General features: G+C 40.8%; 1 protein-coding gene across 1 annotated transcript; it reads left to right on the top strand.

Annotated features, from left to right (window-relative positions):
- The first annotated feature begins 4,876 nt into the window (after positions 1–4,876).
- On the top strand, positions 4,877–14,235 carry AKAP5 (A-kinase anchoring protein 5). The gene is made up of 2 exons (XM_033187762.1): positions 4,877–5,370; positions 7,901–14,235. The coding sequence occupies exon 2, from the start codon at positions 8,164–8,166 to the stop codon at positions 9,445–9,447; it is 1,284 nt and encodes a 427-aa protein (XP_033043653.1). The 5' UTR covers positions 4,877–5,370; positions 7,901–8,163; the 3' UTR covers positions 9,448–14,235.
- The last annotated feature ends 239 nt before the right edge of the window (positions 14,236–14,474 follow it).

The following is a 14,474-nucleotide window of genomic DNA, read 5'->3' as shown; positions in this document are numbered from 1 at the left end:
TCTGTCATCCAGGCTGGAGTACAGTGGCGCGATCTCGGCTCACTGCAATCTCCATCTCCTGGGTTCAAGCGATTCTCCTGCCTCAGCCTCCCAAGTAGCTGGGATTGTAGGCATGAGCCGCCATGCCTGACCCAGACTTTCTTTTTCCTAAAACATTAGGTTGGTAAAAACCACAATTACTTTTGCACCAACCTAATATCTTTTTCCTCCTCTTCTGGCTGGCCGTGGTGGTGGCTCATGCCCATAATCCCAGCACTTTGGGAGGCCTAGGTGGGCGGATCACTTGAGGTCCGGAGTTCAAGACCAGCTTGACCAACATGGTAAAACCCTGTCTCTACCAAAAATACAAAAAATTAGCTGGATGTGGTGGCAGACACCTATAATCCCAGCTACTTGGGAGGCTGAGGCACAAGAATTGCTTGAACCCAGGAGTCAGAGGCTGTAGTGAGCTAGGATCATGCTGCTACACTCCAGCCTGGGAGACAGAGCTAGACTCTGTTTAAACAAAAAAAAAAGAAAATATTTTTCCTTCTCTTCTTGTTCTTTATCTTCTATCTCTGTTCTTCCTCTCCCATTTGTTTCCTTCCCTTTTCCCCTCTGTCTTCCTCCACTGGATCCTTCCAGAGGATGCTGCATCTCACTGGTGCCAGTGCTAAACCCTGCTGATGTTGGCAGAGCAGTATTTTTCCCAGTGACCTTGGTTTTATTATTTTTAATTCCCTAGGTCCACATCAATGTTGTAATACAGTCAATTTTACAGTCCACAGAAATGAAGCAGTGCCTTGAGAGGCATATGGCAAAGGGGTCACAATGCAGAGCCCCAGCTCTATGGCGTAGAGCCTCACCCACCTCCCTGCCTTCACATCCTCACCATGGAAATAGGAGCACTGTTGGTACCTACCTCGTGAGGGCGGTTCTGGAATTACTCAAACACATCATCTAAGATGCTTTGTACAGGGCCTGGCACATTGTAAGCACTTGTCAGTTCCCGTTGCAAAGCATCATCCAGGCCCTGTTTGCACAGTTATTGCTTCTGGTACTTTTTTTTTTCTGCCGGGGGTGACAAGAGTTGTGCTTTGTTGCCCAGGCTGGAGTGTAGTGGCGTGATCTCGGCTCACTACAACCTCTGTCTCCTAGGTTCAAGCGATTCTCCCGCCTCAGCCTCCCAAGTAGCTGGGATTACAGGTTTGCACCACCATGCCTGGCTAACTTTTTGTATTTTCAGTAGAGATGGGGTTTTGCCATGTTGGCCAGGCTGGTCTCAAACTCCTGGCCTCAAGTGATCCTCCCACCTTGGCCTCCCAAAGTGCTGGGATTATAGGTGTGAACCACTGTGCCCGACTGCTTTCTAGTACATTTCTTAAATGTCCTATGAAACTTCACCTGGAATGGGATTTGCTGGGAATTAATTTTATAGACAAGAGAAGGATGCAGTCTTGTTAGATATGGTTACTTAAAGATCATCTTAAAGGATTTAGGTTTTCTTATATTGCCAAAAACTACGTGGGTTTAAATCCTCAATACTGGTAGGGGCTGGGCATGGTGGCTCACACCTGTAATCCCACCACACTCAGCTGAGTTTTGGAGTTTTGTTTTTTGTAGAGATGGGGTCTCACTGTCTTGTCCAGGCTGCTGAGGCAGGAGGATCACTTGAGCCCAGGAGTTCAAGACTAACCTGGACAAGTCAGACTCCATCTCTACAAAAAACAAAACCCCAAAATTCCGCTGAGTGTGTGGTGCACGCTTATAGTCCTAGCTGCTTGGGAGACTGATGTGAGAGGTTTGCTTGAGCCCAGGAGTTGGAGGCCACAGTGAGCTATGACTGAGCCATTGCACTCCAGCCTGCACAACAAAGCAAGACCCTCTGTCAAAATAAAAAAGACCTAGAGAAGCATTCGTGCTTGGGGTAACTATTAGCATGTGCTGGCAGAGAAGGTCTAGTGCCTTTACCTTGGTGCTAAGAGTCCCTCCAGAGAGTGGCTTTCCCGTCCCTTTCTCTTCTCTGGGCTGCTAATGCCTTCCTTCCCCATATTAGTAACATTACTGATAAACAAATTGTACATTCTGTGATCTCACTTCAGAGGCTGTTTCTGTGCATTGAAGATGTACATACAGTCTTAATTCAAAAGAGATAGCATTTATGTGCTGCCACATTAAACAGATTGCAACAGTATTACTACTGAGTTTGTGTTGACTCTGTGCAACCCTCATGGTGCCAGGAACAGATGAAACCACCAGAGACTTGGAGCCTCAGGTTCATTCAATAGTGTCCCAGGGAACGGGGTTGAAGGGCTTACTTCCAGAAGGCCTCTGAAATGTAAGAGCTATTAACAAGGAGTTATAAGTCATTTTTGGTAGCTGTAGGCCCAGGCAGTGGGTAGGCAGAGATCAAGATGGGAGAAATGGTAAGATCAGTAGAGTATTGCTCAGATAAATATGTAAGCTATTTTACTGGCACACTGTATCTGGTGATATTAACATGATAAGTTATAGTCTGGATAATTTCTCATCAGATTGGAGAAATATATTTATAGCCTATTTCCTGTTATATAATGAAAAGCTACTAATGGGGTAGTAGACAATGATATGGGCAATAGCTTAAACAGCCTTCATTGTCACTTACCTGAATTCAGGAATGACAGGTTTCTTTCATGCATGAGGTACTGGATACATTAAACACACACACAGATATAGCATTGAGTTCTAGTCATATTCTAAAGAAAAACCATGGTGCACTATGTTATAGTACTATACTATGTGTGAGTGACTCTGTGTGTGTATGTGTGTTGGTGGAGATCAGGGATGACTTGTTTGTAATATACCTTAAGGAAGTCTGTCTGAATTTGCCCTTTAAATACTAAATAAATTCACCTCTTACCTCAAACTGCCTTTCAGTTCCCTTTTACTAATTTTGTTTAAAAGAAAGGCAAGTGAAGGCCAGGCATAGTGGCTCACACTTGTAATCTTAGCACTTCAGGAGATCAAGGCAGGAGAATTGCTTGAGCTCAGGAGTTCAAGACCAGCCTGGGCAACATAGGGAGACCCCCATCTCTACAAAGAAAAAAAAAGAAGAACCTGGGCATTTGGTCGCATACCTGTGGTCCCAGCTGCATGGGAGGCTGAGGTGGGAGGATTGCTTGAACCAGGGATTATACCACTGCACTCCAGCCTGGGCAACAGAGCAAGACCCTGTCTCAAAAATAAAAATAAGACAGCTATACTACCCTGTCTTCACTTAAATAAGCTCATATTTTTTGCCTGAAACTCTTGCAAACTCCCAGGACTGCTAGTTTTGAGATACCTTGGATCTCAATAAAGAATAGTTCTCAATTGCTTATGAGTATAATGTATTTCTTTTGGCTTAAAGTTCAACACTGGCAACAAGTAGGGCTAGCAACCCATAGAGAGATACGAAGACCATTTTCATAGACGTGTTTGCTGAGTGAAGAACGCTGACTGAATTTTTTTTTTTTTTTTTCTTTTGAGACAGGGTCTCACTTTGTTGCCCAGGCTGGCGTGCAGTGGTGAAATAGTGGCTTACAGCAGCCTTGACCTTCTGGGCCCAAGTGATCCTCCTGTCTCAGCCTCCTGAGCTCCTGAGTAACTGGGACCATATGTGCACCACCATGCCCAGCTAATTTTTAAAATTTTTTTGTCTCCCTACGTTACCAAGGCTGGTCTCAAACTCTTGGACTCAAGCCATCCTCCTACCTTGGCTTCCCAAAGTGCCGGGATTACAGGTGTGAGCCACTGCACCCAGCCCTGAATTCTTAATTACAACTAAACTAGATGCTTGTGGATTTTCCTGTTTTACAACTCTTGCCTCTTTTATCTGTAAATTTAAGATCTTGACAGTTTATATTTGGCTTTGCTTTTGTGTCCCAAGAGTTCTTTCCTTGATAAGCCTATGTGGAAACTACGGAATCTTACAAATATAAAACATTTCCAGAAAAACATACAAAAATGGACACCTGACATTTACACTCCCTAAGATCGTGATCCGGTTGAAGAAAGGAGATGAACGCGGCTGCTTTTCAGTAGTTCCTCACTCTACCTTACCAGGTTCTTCATCTGGATGCTATGCTGTGGGGGCCTGAGGAGGAGGCTGGGATTGTGATGGATCCTACTAGATTTTACAGCTGGAGCTCCCAGGAATGCCCTCATAGGGAATGTCCTGAAGGGAATCATGGGTAACTTGTAAGCTACCTCAACTTATTTTTGGAACTATGTAAGATATAAGATGAATGGAGCTGGGTTCCTGTGCCTTTCTCGCCTTGTGCGCATAGAGATGCAGCTGCTCCTGCAGGCCAAAGTTCTGCACGAATCACCTCCACCTGCTTCCCACTGGGAGCCAAAGGTCTGAGAGCCTGTTTGGCGATGAACCACGATGATTTTTTTTTTTTTTTTTGAGACGGAGTCTCGCTCTGTCGCCCAGGCTGGAGTGCAGTGGCCGGATCTCAGCTCACTGCAAGCTCCGCCTCCCGGGTTTACGCCATTCTCCTGCCTCAGCCTCCCGAGTAGCTGGGACTACAGGCGCCCGCCACCGCCCCGGGTTACTTTTTTTGTATTTTTTAGTAGAGACGGAGTTTCACCGTGTTAGCCAGGATGGTCTCAATCTCCTGATCTCTTGATCCGCCCGTCTCGGCCTCCCAAAGTGCTGGGATTAGCTTGAGCCACCGCGTCCGGCCTACGATGATCTTATACTCAAGTCGCTCCTGAGAAAGTCGGGTTTCTTTCTGTTTCCATTTATATATGTAATTTTCGCTTCAAACAAAAATGACCTCGCTATTCTATACACAGTTTTGAATCCTGCTTTTAAAATGCGATGTCTGCCTTGTCTTTAAATATTCTGAGGGGGAGGAGAGGACATGTGTAACAGGACTGTCTATAATTTGAAACCGGACCTCACCATTTAGCGTCTCAGAAACGCGGGGTTCATTGCCCTGGCCGCCCCCCGCCTTCCCTCCGCCCCCCACCCCGCCCCAAGCCTTCAGCTGGCTCTCTCTCTCACGGTCCCTGCCTTGGCGCTGATGTGGTCTGGCGGCGGAGATTGGCGCCCGGGCGGAGCATGGTGGCCTTCCCCGCGGCAGGCAGGCTGCTGCTGCAGGTGGGTCCCGGCGTCCGTGCCGCCCCCCGCCTCCCGCGGTCGCCCCGCCCCTGCCTGCCCGCCCGCTCGGCTCCGCTCCGCTCGCATTGGCGCTGCGGGCTGTCTGTCCCCGCGCGGTGGGGAGGGGGCGCACCCGGCGGCGGGCTCTGCAGAGGGCGCCTTGCTCCGGATGCGACCGCGGCTCCCTGGAGGCCTGGGCGCAGGGCCCCGCGAGCGCGCCGCCACCTTGGGAGCAGTGTTGGCCAAGGACCCCGACGTCCTACGTGAGTAAAGGCAGGGCGGGGAGCCTGCTGGAGAGGAGGGTCGGGGGGCAGTGTCCGGTCAGCGGACCGCGGAGTGGGCAAGAGGTGCCCACTGGCCATGGGGAATGTGAGCCCCCTGAGGTGCTGGGAGTAAGAACGCGGGAGGTCGCTTGTCCGCAGAAATCCGCGGCCAGGACGACCCTCATCAGGTCTGCCCACTATCACCTTCGCGTTACAGCTTGTCTTAGAAGCATGGGTTGCCGGTGGCTTTTTTCCTTCTTTATCCCTCTTTGGTAAATGTGATTTTGGGTTTCTGGCCATTACATTATAATTCTGCAGACAGCTTGAAGCTGGGTTATCTGTTCCACGCCCCCGGCATTTTCCTTTTTGAGTACTTTATCCTGCGCTCTGTCTCCTGCCATAAGGGGCGTCAAGCCAGAATTCGAGATTCCTTCCTCCAGGAGGAAGCTTCGTGGTCCATATCTGGTGCTGAGAAAGATGCATTGCTTTCCTCGGGTAGTGGATGTTCTTTGCTGCTCAAGGGAAAAAGGAAAGGGAGTGTTTTCTGTGACATGAGACTTGAAATTCTATCAGGAAATGAGCACAGGGACTTTAAGATTTCCTGAGGCGATAAAGCTACCCTTGCTGGTTAAGAGCGAATAATTTGCAGTCTGACATTCTGCAAAGTTTTAATGTCTACAGACTGCATTATTTTCCCCCTTCAGTTAAGTTTCTGTTTGAGCATTCGTTTTATTTCTAGTGTGTGAGACACATTCAAGCGAGCTTCTCAAACCATTGTCTTTGCGCAATCCAGGTTAGTTTCAAATTATACACTCCTGAACTCATTTCAATATTTCTATTATGTGGTAATACAGTCTCTGCTTAACAAAAGTGCTCAGGTGCTGAAAACTCAAAAGAGGTGAGAAGATTTAAACAGAGTTATCAGCTGAGGTTCTAGTGCTCACTGAAACATAAATGTGAGGAGAAACACTGTCAAATGTTCATATTTTAGTTCCGTCATTGTTCTAGAATGACTTTATCTTTCTGTTAGAGGCATACAGTATGAAACACCCAACCTAAGAAAATATTTACTTAGATCATAAACTGATTTTCAGGGTTCCAGTTCTTTCTACAGTTCATAAAATTATGGGTTACCCAGATGAAACTTCAGTGAAGGATTTACATAAAAACAATATAAAGAATGAGTCCCTTTGCTTATTTTAGGGCATCCACCCACTAAAATTCATAGGATCTTTATTAGATAATCACCTCCCATTTCCATTCTTTGGTGCCATCATACCATTCTGAGGATTAAATTTTCAATACACCTTTGTATTATCTAACAGTTTGCCAATTGCATAGTTTGTCAACTTATTTTTGGCTGTTAAATTCGTTCCTGAACCAAAAAAACAAAATATAAAGAATTTCAAAAGCTTGGTTTTCAAATAACAAGAACTCAGACTACTCTTGGTTCAATTATGAGTTGATAAGTGCCTTATGATTAAATGACCATTAATTAAATTTTAAATTTTTTTACTAATGAATATACTGCAGATTAGTATCTCCAAACAATTCATTTTCTGATGAAACTCTTAAAGCCCAGTTTCAGAACATAAGCTTTAAGCAACAAGCAATCTTGTGTTTCATTTGAGCTGTTAACAGCTCTGCCCTAATCTCAGCCAAATTGCTTCATCTGTAGATGGTGATACCACCATCTTTGTAATATTGTGGTGAGGATTAGAGATGTATGTAAAAGTGTGTGCACTGCCTAATACCCAAGAATTGCTCAATAAATGTCAGCTATTATTACTCTTACTGACCTCCAACTATGTGCAGATTATGGTGGAAACATGTGATACAGCAAATACAGTACTTAAATGAAAATGTCAAAATTATACAACTAATTTAAGAGTGGGAAATGACAGTAATGCTAAATTTTCCTAAGAATATGTATGAAAAGTAGCACTTCCTTGATGGAACATACATTTTTAGAACAGAAACCTTATGTTATAATGGAAAAACTAGAGAGTCAAAGTCTCTAGTTCTAACTCTGGCTATGACCTTATCTAGCTGCATGGCTTTTAACAAGACAATTGCTCCCCTCTGGAGTTCAGTTTCGTCATCTGGCTGGATTTGAGTAATCTCAAATAATCTCTAAAGTCCTTTGCAGCTTTAAAATTATTTATTGAGTGTGACAAAAAATACATTAGCTTGTTTTTCATCCTGCACTTCATTTTTTGTTCTTCCTGTTGTTTGCTTAATTTGCACTTTAGAGTCATAAGCAATTCACACAGACAACACAACTAAAGAACTAATAATATCAGACTTGCAGGGTAATCCAAAATGAAGTTTCAACAAAGAGGATAAAACAATAGAATCACATTGAACTCTTTAATAGGGCCAAAGTAAACCCCAACGTTTATTCTCCAGTCATTTCCTTATTATATGGAAAATATGCCTGGTAGAATCTTATACATTCAGCTGAAATAGTCTCCATAGAAAATAATAGGCTCATAGTGAAATAAAATACCACTTTCTTTTCTCTCATCAGGTTGATCTTTAAATAAAGCAAAAATGTATTCAAGAAAGGGCTTTCATCAAGAAATTAAAGAGAGAAATTACAAGCAATAGAGAAACTGGGCATTTCTATACTAGAGAAATCACCTGAAACAACTGTATGGAGTAAGATGAAAGGTATGAATATGCCTGGACGAAATTTTACCTAGTGTGACATTTTTGCCCATCTTTTTGTCACAAAAGGCTGCTAAGGAAGAGAGAATATAGTTTTCTAGAGAATAAGAGTACAGTGTAAAAATGGAAACCACAGTTTCAGAAATTCATGTAGAAAACAAGGATGAGAAGAGATCAGCAGAAGGTAGTCCTGGGGCTGAAAGACAGAAGGAAAAGGCATCCATGCTTTGCTTCAAGAGAAGAAAGAAAGCAGCCAAAGCATGGAAGCCCAAAGTTGGCTCTGAAGCTGCTGATGTGGCAAGGAAGTGTCCCCAAGAAGCAGGAGCTTCTGATCAGCCAGAGCCCCCACGGGGGGCCTGGGCCTCACTCAAACATCTTGTAACACGCAGGAAAAGGTCAGAGTCTTCAAAGCAGCAAAAGCCATTGGAGGCTGAAGTGCAACCTGCAATAAACGCTGAGGATGTTGATCTTTCTAAGAAAAAGGCAAAATCTAGACTTAAGATTCCCTGCATAAAATTCCCAAGAGGGCCAAAAAGGAGTAATCATTCCAAAATTATAGAAGACTCAGACTGCAGCATCAAAGTCCAGGAAGAAGCTGAAATTTTGGATATACAAACACAGACCCCATCAAATGATCAGGCAACAAAGGCTAAGTCAACCCAGGATCTAAGTGAAGGCATCTCACGGAAAGATGGTGATGAAGTCTGTGAATCAAATGTGAGCAATAGCATAACTTCTGGAGAGAAAGTGATTTCAGTAGAACTTGGATTAGATGACGGGCATTCTGCTATTCAAACGGGAACTCTAATCCTTGAAGAAATTGAAACGGTCAAGGAAAAACAAGATGTTCAACCCCAGCAAGCAGGCCCACTTGAAACTTCAGAAACAGACCATCAGCAAACAGTACTTTCTGATGTTCCACCTTTACCTGCAATCCCAGCTCAACAAATTGTGGAAGAAGCCAGTAACAATATCCTAAAAAGTGCACCAAATGGGAAAGACTATGAAAGTAGAGAGATTGTAGCTGAAGAAACTAAGCCAAAAGATACTGAATTGAGCCAAGAATCAGATTTTAAAGAAAATGGGATCACTGAAGAGAAATCCAAATTAGAAGAAAGCAAACGAATAGAGCCAATTGCTATTATTATTACAGACACTGAAATCAGTGAATTTGATGTTAAGAAATCAAAAAATGTCCCTAAGCAATTCTTAATTTCAACTGAAAATGAGCAAGTAGGGGTTTTTGCTAATGATAATGGTTTTGAGGATAGAACTTCAGAACAATATGAAACACTCTTAATTGAAACAGCCTCTTCTCTCGTCAAGAATGCTATTCAGTTGTCAATAGAACAGCTGGTTAATGAAATGGCCTCTGATGATAATAAAATAAACAATCTTCTACAGTGACTTACTCTCCAGAGTCATGGCAGAAAAAACAAGCTTAATGAAGAATTCTTTTATACATTTGTGGCATTTCTTACTCAGTAACAAATGAGAGATTTATCATCTCTAGAACTTAAAAGGTACAATTCCAGCGCAGAAGTGCTAAAGATTAAGTCAAGTTTATAAAACTCTACCACTGAAATGCAGTCACTTCTGGATTGGAGGAAGTCAGCACAGATTGCAGTATAAAGTGACATAACATACAGGGAGTTGCTAAAACGGCATATGGAGATTGGAGTGCTTTGGGGGAGGAAGATGTATTTATTGAGCACTTATGGTATGCCATAAGCTTTTTAATGACCTCTGATATAACAAAGTCTGGTTTCCTTTTGATAATTCAGCTGTGTATAGGCTAACATCACATTGAGTTTTTAAAAACTTATTTTTTACAGTGCATATATATGTTGTTTAAAATGGTGAATAAGGTGAGCTACTTTTGTGAATGTGATTTGTAATTGTTACATTCCTAAGCAGTAGGCTTAACTCAAAAAATACATTGCATTTTCCCAATTTCAGCAGACAGTGTGCAGAATACGCATATTGAAATTAAACGTGAGTGGTTTTCTAGTCTTAAGTCCCTTATAAGAGCTATTTGGCCAGGTGCGGTGGCTCACACCTATAATCCCAGCACTTTGGAGGCCAAGGAGGGTGGATCAGCTAAGATCAGGAGTTTGAGACCAGCCTGGCCAATGTGGTGAAACCCTGTCTCTACTGAAAATACAAAAATTCGCCGGGCGTGGTGGCGCGCGCCTGTAATCCCAGCTACTTGGGAGGCCGAGGCAGGAGAATTGCTTGAACCCGAAAGGTGGAGGTTGCAGTGAGCCAACATTGCACCACTGCACTCCAGTCTGGGCACCAGAGCAAGACTCCATCTCAAAAAAGAAAAAACAAAAAAAGGAGAACCATTCACAAATCCTTCAATCAGGCAAATTGTTACTAAGCGCAAAAGTGTAGAAACAAGGAGTGGGTTTTTCCTTCTCTTCTTTCTGCCTCAACAGATCTGTATATATCCATTTCTGCATGGATTTATCTGTGAAAAGTTAAAAAATGAAACAGCAAAAACAAAACAAGGGGAATATTATTCTTCATCCAGAAGAAGGGAAAATTCCCAAGTAAATTATCACAGATAATATAGGATTCATCTTGCAGAATTACTTCTTTAAGAGCCGTATTCATCAACCTCTCTCCAAAGAGGGGAGAGTAGATTCAAAGCCAGGCTGGTAGTAATGGTCCTGGAAAATCCTAATAATCTAGTGCAAATATTATTTTTGGCCAAAAAATAAGCCATGAATGTGGGTGAATAGAAAGTGAAAAGTTAAAGCACATTATAATTTAAATGTCAGTATTACTTCCTGTCTGTGTGTTGAGAGAAACCAGTAAAAAGCATTTTACATGGATATTGAAAATTAACTTTTTCATCACTATTTTCTTTTCTTTTCTTTTTTTGAGACGGCGTCTTGCTGTGTCACCCAGGCTGGAGTGCAGTGGCGTGATCTCGACTCACTGCAAGGTCCACCTTCTGGGTTCATGACATTCTCCTGCCTCAGCCTCCCAAGTAGCTGGGACTACAGGCGCCTACTACCACACTCGGCTAATTTTTTGTATTTTTAGTAGAGACGGGGTTTCACCGTGTTAGCCAGGATGGTCTCAATCTCCTGACCTCGTGATCCTCCCGCCTCGGCCTCCCAAAGTGCTGGGATTACAGTCGTGAACCACTGCACCCGGCCTTCATCACTATTTTCAATCCAGATATACTTTACAAAAATGAGAAGGGCTTATTTGCATTTTTATTTACATATTGAAAGGGAAGCATCTGATCTCATCAATGATTGCCATATTTTTTGAAAAAGTAATCCTATTTCAATCTTTCCTTGTGTGAAATGGCCATAATACCACAATGCACTTCCCTACCTCACAGGTTAGGATTCAAAGTGTGTATTCCCCCATGGTGTAAATTGAGTGATTGTGTTACTACTTGAAACAGATGAAGTAATAAAGATGAAGTATGAGATGCAAGGTATTTGTTCAAGAGCTCCACGTGGAGGAAAGAATGCAAATTAGATGATTTTAAATGATCTGGGTGAATTCTTGCATTGTGTATGGATTGCATATAGAAAGTATTTGCTACTTTGTCCTACAGAATCAGCTTCGTTTCTTTCTGTAAATACATATTGAGACCTCTATCAAAAGAAACTAATCTGACTTTGAAATTGAACCAAATCATGGATATTATTAGCAAGATTATTTGCTGAAGTGCAAAAATATTTCCCCCAGATTTTCTACCTTCACACTTATAATCTTGGGGGGGAAAATCCTTCAATTTAGCAAGATGAAAAGTGTATCATTCAAAACACATGACCCAAGAAGTCAATTTCTTTTAATTGTACAACTTTTAAACATAAAAAAAAAAAAGACGAAGTCATCTTCTCTGAAAACACTATTTAACTCACTATATATGGTGCTAATGGACTTGGACAGCTACCAATTATCATATTTAAAAGTGAACAATTTTAAAAACCTGATAAGGTTGGTGCATTTTACAGTGTACTGAAGAATCCTGTCCTCATTTACTGCAAGGATGCCTCCAAGCCAATACACTTGCATTGTAAATGTTTAGTAATCTCATGAACAAGCAAAAAGTATAGCACTTACCATTATTGAAAATATTTTGGGGGATTTTAAAAGAAACAGATAAATGGTAAATATGTGTATTGAATTTTTTGGTTAAGAAAGTAAAATTTTATCTAATGCTAGGTTTTTACTTTTTTCACTGTGGTTTAATATATATTTTTGGTTAGAATGTATTGATTGTTTTTATGATGAGACGTGTATTTTACTTGCATTCATTCTTAAGTGGTTTCTGTTTTTCTATTGAGAATAGCTGTTGAATTAAGTACGATTTCAGTTAGAAAAAGGAATTCAGAAATTAATTGGTCTCAATCAGATTATATGTGCTACATGGCCAAATCCTATTACAGTGAATTCTAAGGTGATTCAAATTGTTTTATTGTTATAGAAATATGCAGAAATCAGATGGCTTCAAAGTCATAAAATATTTTTCTTGTAATAGTATTTAAGCAATTTGACCTTATATGCAAACATTAAGTGAATATAAATAGGTTCTGGTTCAATTCATGTCCATTTAATGACATTAAAATAATAATTAGGAACACCACATGAATTTTCATTTACATTTGCTGTGGTATAAATTCTGCTTTTAATGAATGTTTATTTATTAGCCAAAATTAAGTTTCTCTTTGAACCCAGAATTTTACAAGGCTGGGGGTTGGGGACGGGGATTATTGGATACTTGTTAACTTTTTCAGCATATTATCATCCCTCTTTTAAGAGTCAAGTATTATTCACTTTGCTTCTTACAACCCAGAGAAGGTGAAAATTCTCCTCTATTTTATGTAGCACTATTCACTTAACATTTTTTCAAAGCACTTTATAGGATATAAAAATAGTACCCGAAGTAAAGGTAGCAGAAAACAAAAGAACTTTCAAACAGAAATTATGTTCCCTGCCACCTCCTCCACCTCAAAGAATAATAAGCATGTGGCACAAAATGGAGTTCTTCAGAAAAGCTGTCTGCATAATTTTCCTTCAAGGTAATGTGTTTGACAGCATGAAGTTTGTGATGATCTTACTTGGTCTACTATTTAGTGGAGTCTTAGAATCTATTTTATTTACTTCTGAGAGATTGTTATTTCACCAGTATGTGTGAACAGGCTTGCTAAAGGCATTAAAGATATGGATCATGAGGGCACATTTGGTGTATGCAGTCCAGCATTAACTTCATCCATAAATTTCTAACTTCAAGTTGCCTTATTTTTTATAGTTAAGAATGTTTTTAGAGGTTTACAACAGAATTTTAAAAATAATTGTCAGGCTTTAGAATCCCATTGTTTAAAAAGATCCTTTTAATGTCAACTTTATTGAAATATGTAGTCAACTTTCTAATTTCATCTGATACTCAATACAGCAGGATTTGATTTTTCTGCCTGCCATTTCTGCATTAAAAAAAAAATCCTCATTTAGGATTTAGAGTTATTTAGGTTCAAATTCCTATGATGTTTTATTGGGTAACATGAAGTCTCTTATACATAATTCAAAATTTCAATCCATGGTATATTTTATGGTACATTTTTGAAAAGAAAATTTGTAATGCTCCTTAGTTACAAAAATTAGAAGGAAGCTACATAAAATGCAGGTGACCTAATTAAATTCAATTTAATTCAACACACGTATTAGGCATAACTCATACCTAACACTATTTGATAAGGGGGACAGGCTCCCTGCTCTCCAAGAGCTCAACCTAGGGAGCAGTGACAACAGAAACTGGGTTGGGGTTAAGGCAAAGAGCCATGGATAATGCTGCAACATGAGTGCCATAGACGGGAGTACACAGAGAGAGCAATTCATTTTGGTGTGGGGAAGGTGGTGATCTGAATACAGCAGCAGTTTGAAAGTGTTCCATTTTTAAATAAACAGTATGCTCATTTTTTGATTTGTGACTAGGTGTAGAAAAAAGCCTGCATAGTGTTACATATTTATAGTAGTTCTTTGTAAAAATGTTAAGTGGATGAGCTATTATGAAAGTAAAAGTTTCAATTTTTTCTCATTAAAATTAGTACTAAATTACTGTGGATCAGATGATAATATTAAATAATACTCTGTAGAAAAAACGTTTTAAGTTGAATTAATTTATGTACTGATTATTAATACAAAATAAATGTTATATTGACTCATGTTTGTTTATTCAGATCTTTTAAAAGAACTGTGGGCAAACTATGTTCATTTCCTAAAACTACAAAGATCACATTGATGGAACTTACTGAGTTTGCACTACCAAAAGTTCTACTCTGCTAATTGGAAATTGGACAGAGATTTCACAATAACACTCCTAAAACAGTCCTTCAGCAAGAGAAATAAAAACACCTAAAACGTTGAACTAATTCAACCAAAAGGGCAGTTGTGAATTTGATGAC

This window comes from Trachypithecus francoisi, unplaced genomic scaffold (genome assembly GCF_009764315.1).
Source record: "Trachypithecus francoisi isolate TF-2019V2 unplaced genomic scaffold, Tfra_2.0 Lachesis_group3, whole genome shotgun sequence".
Taxonomy (NCBI): domain Eukaryota; kingdom Metazoa; phylum Chordata; class Mammalia; order Primates; family Cercopithecidae; genus Trachypithecus; species Trachypithecus francoisi.
Note: the sequence above shows the minus strand (reverse complement) of the source record. Positions and strands in the feature narration are given on the sequence as shown.

Coding starts and splice junctions, on each gene's coding strand:
- AKAP5 (XM_033187762.1), top strand. CDS start 8,164: ATGGAAACCACAGTTTCAGAAATTCATGTAGAAAACAAGGATGAGAAG.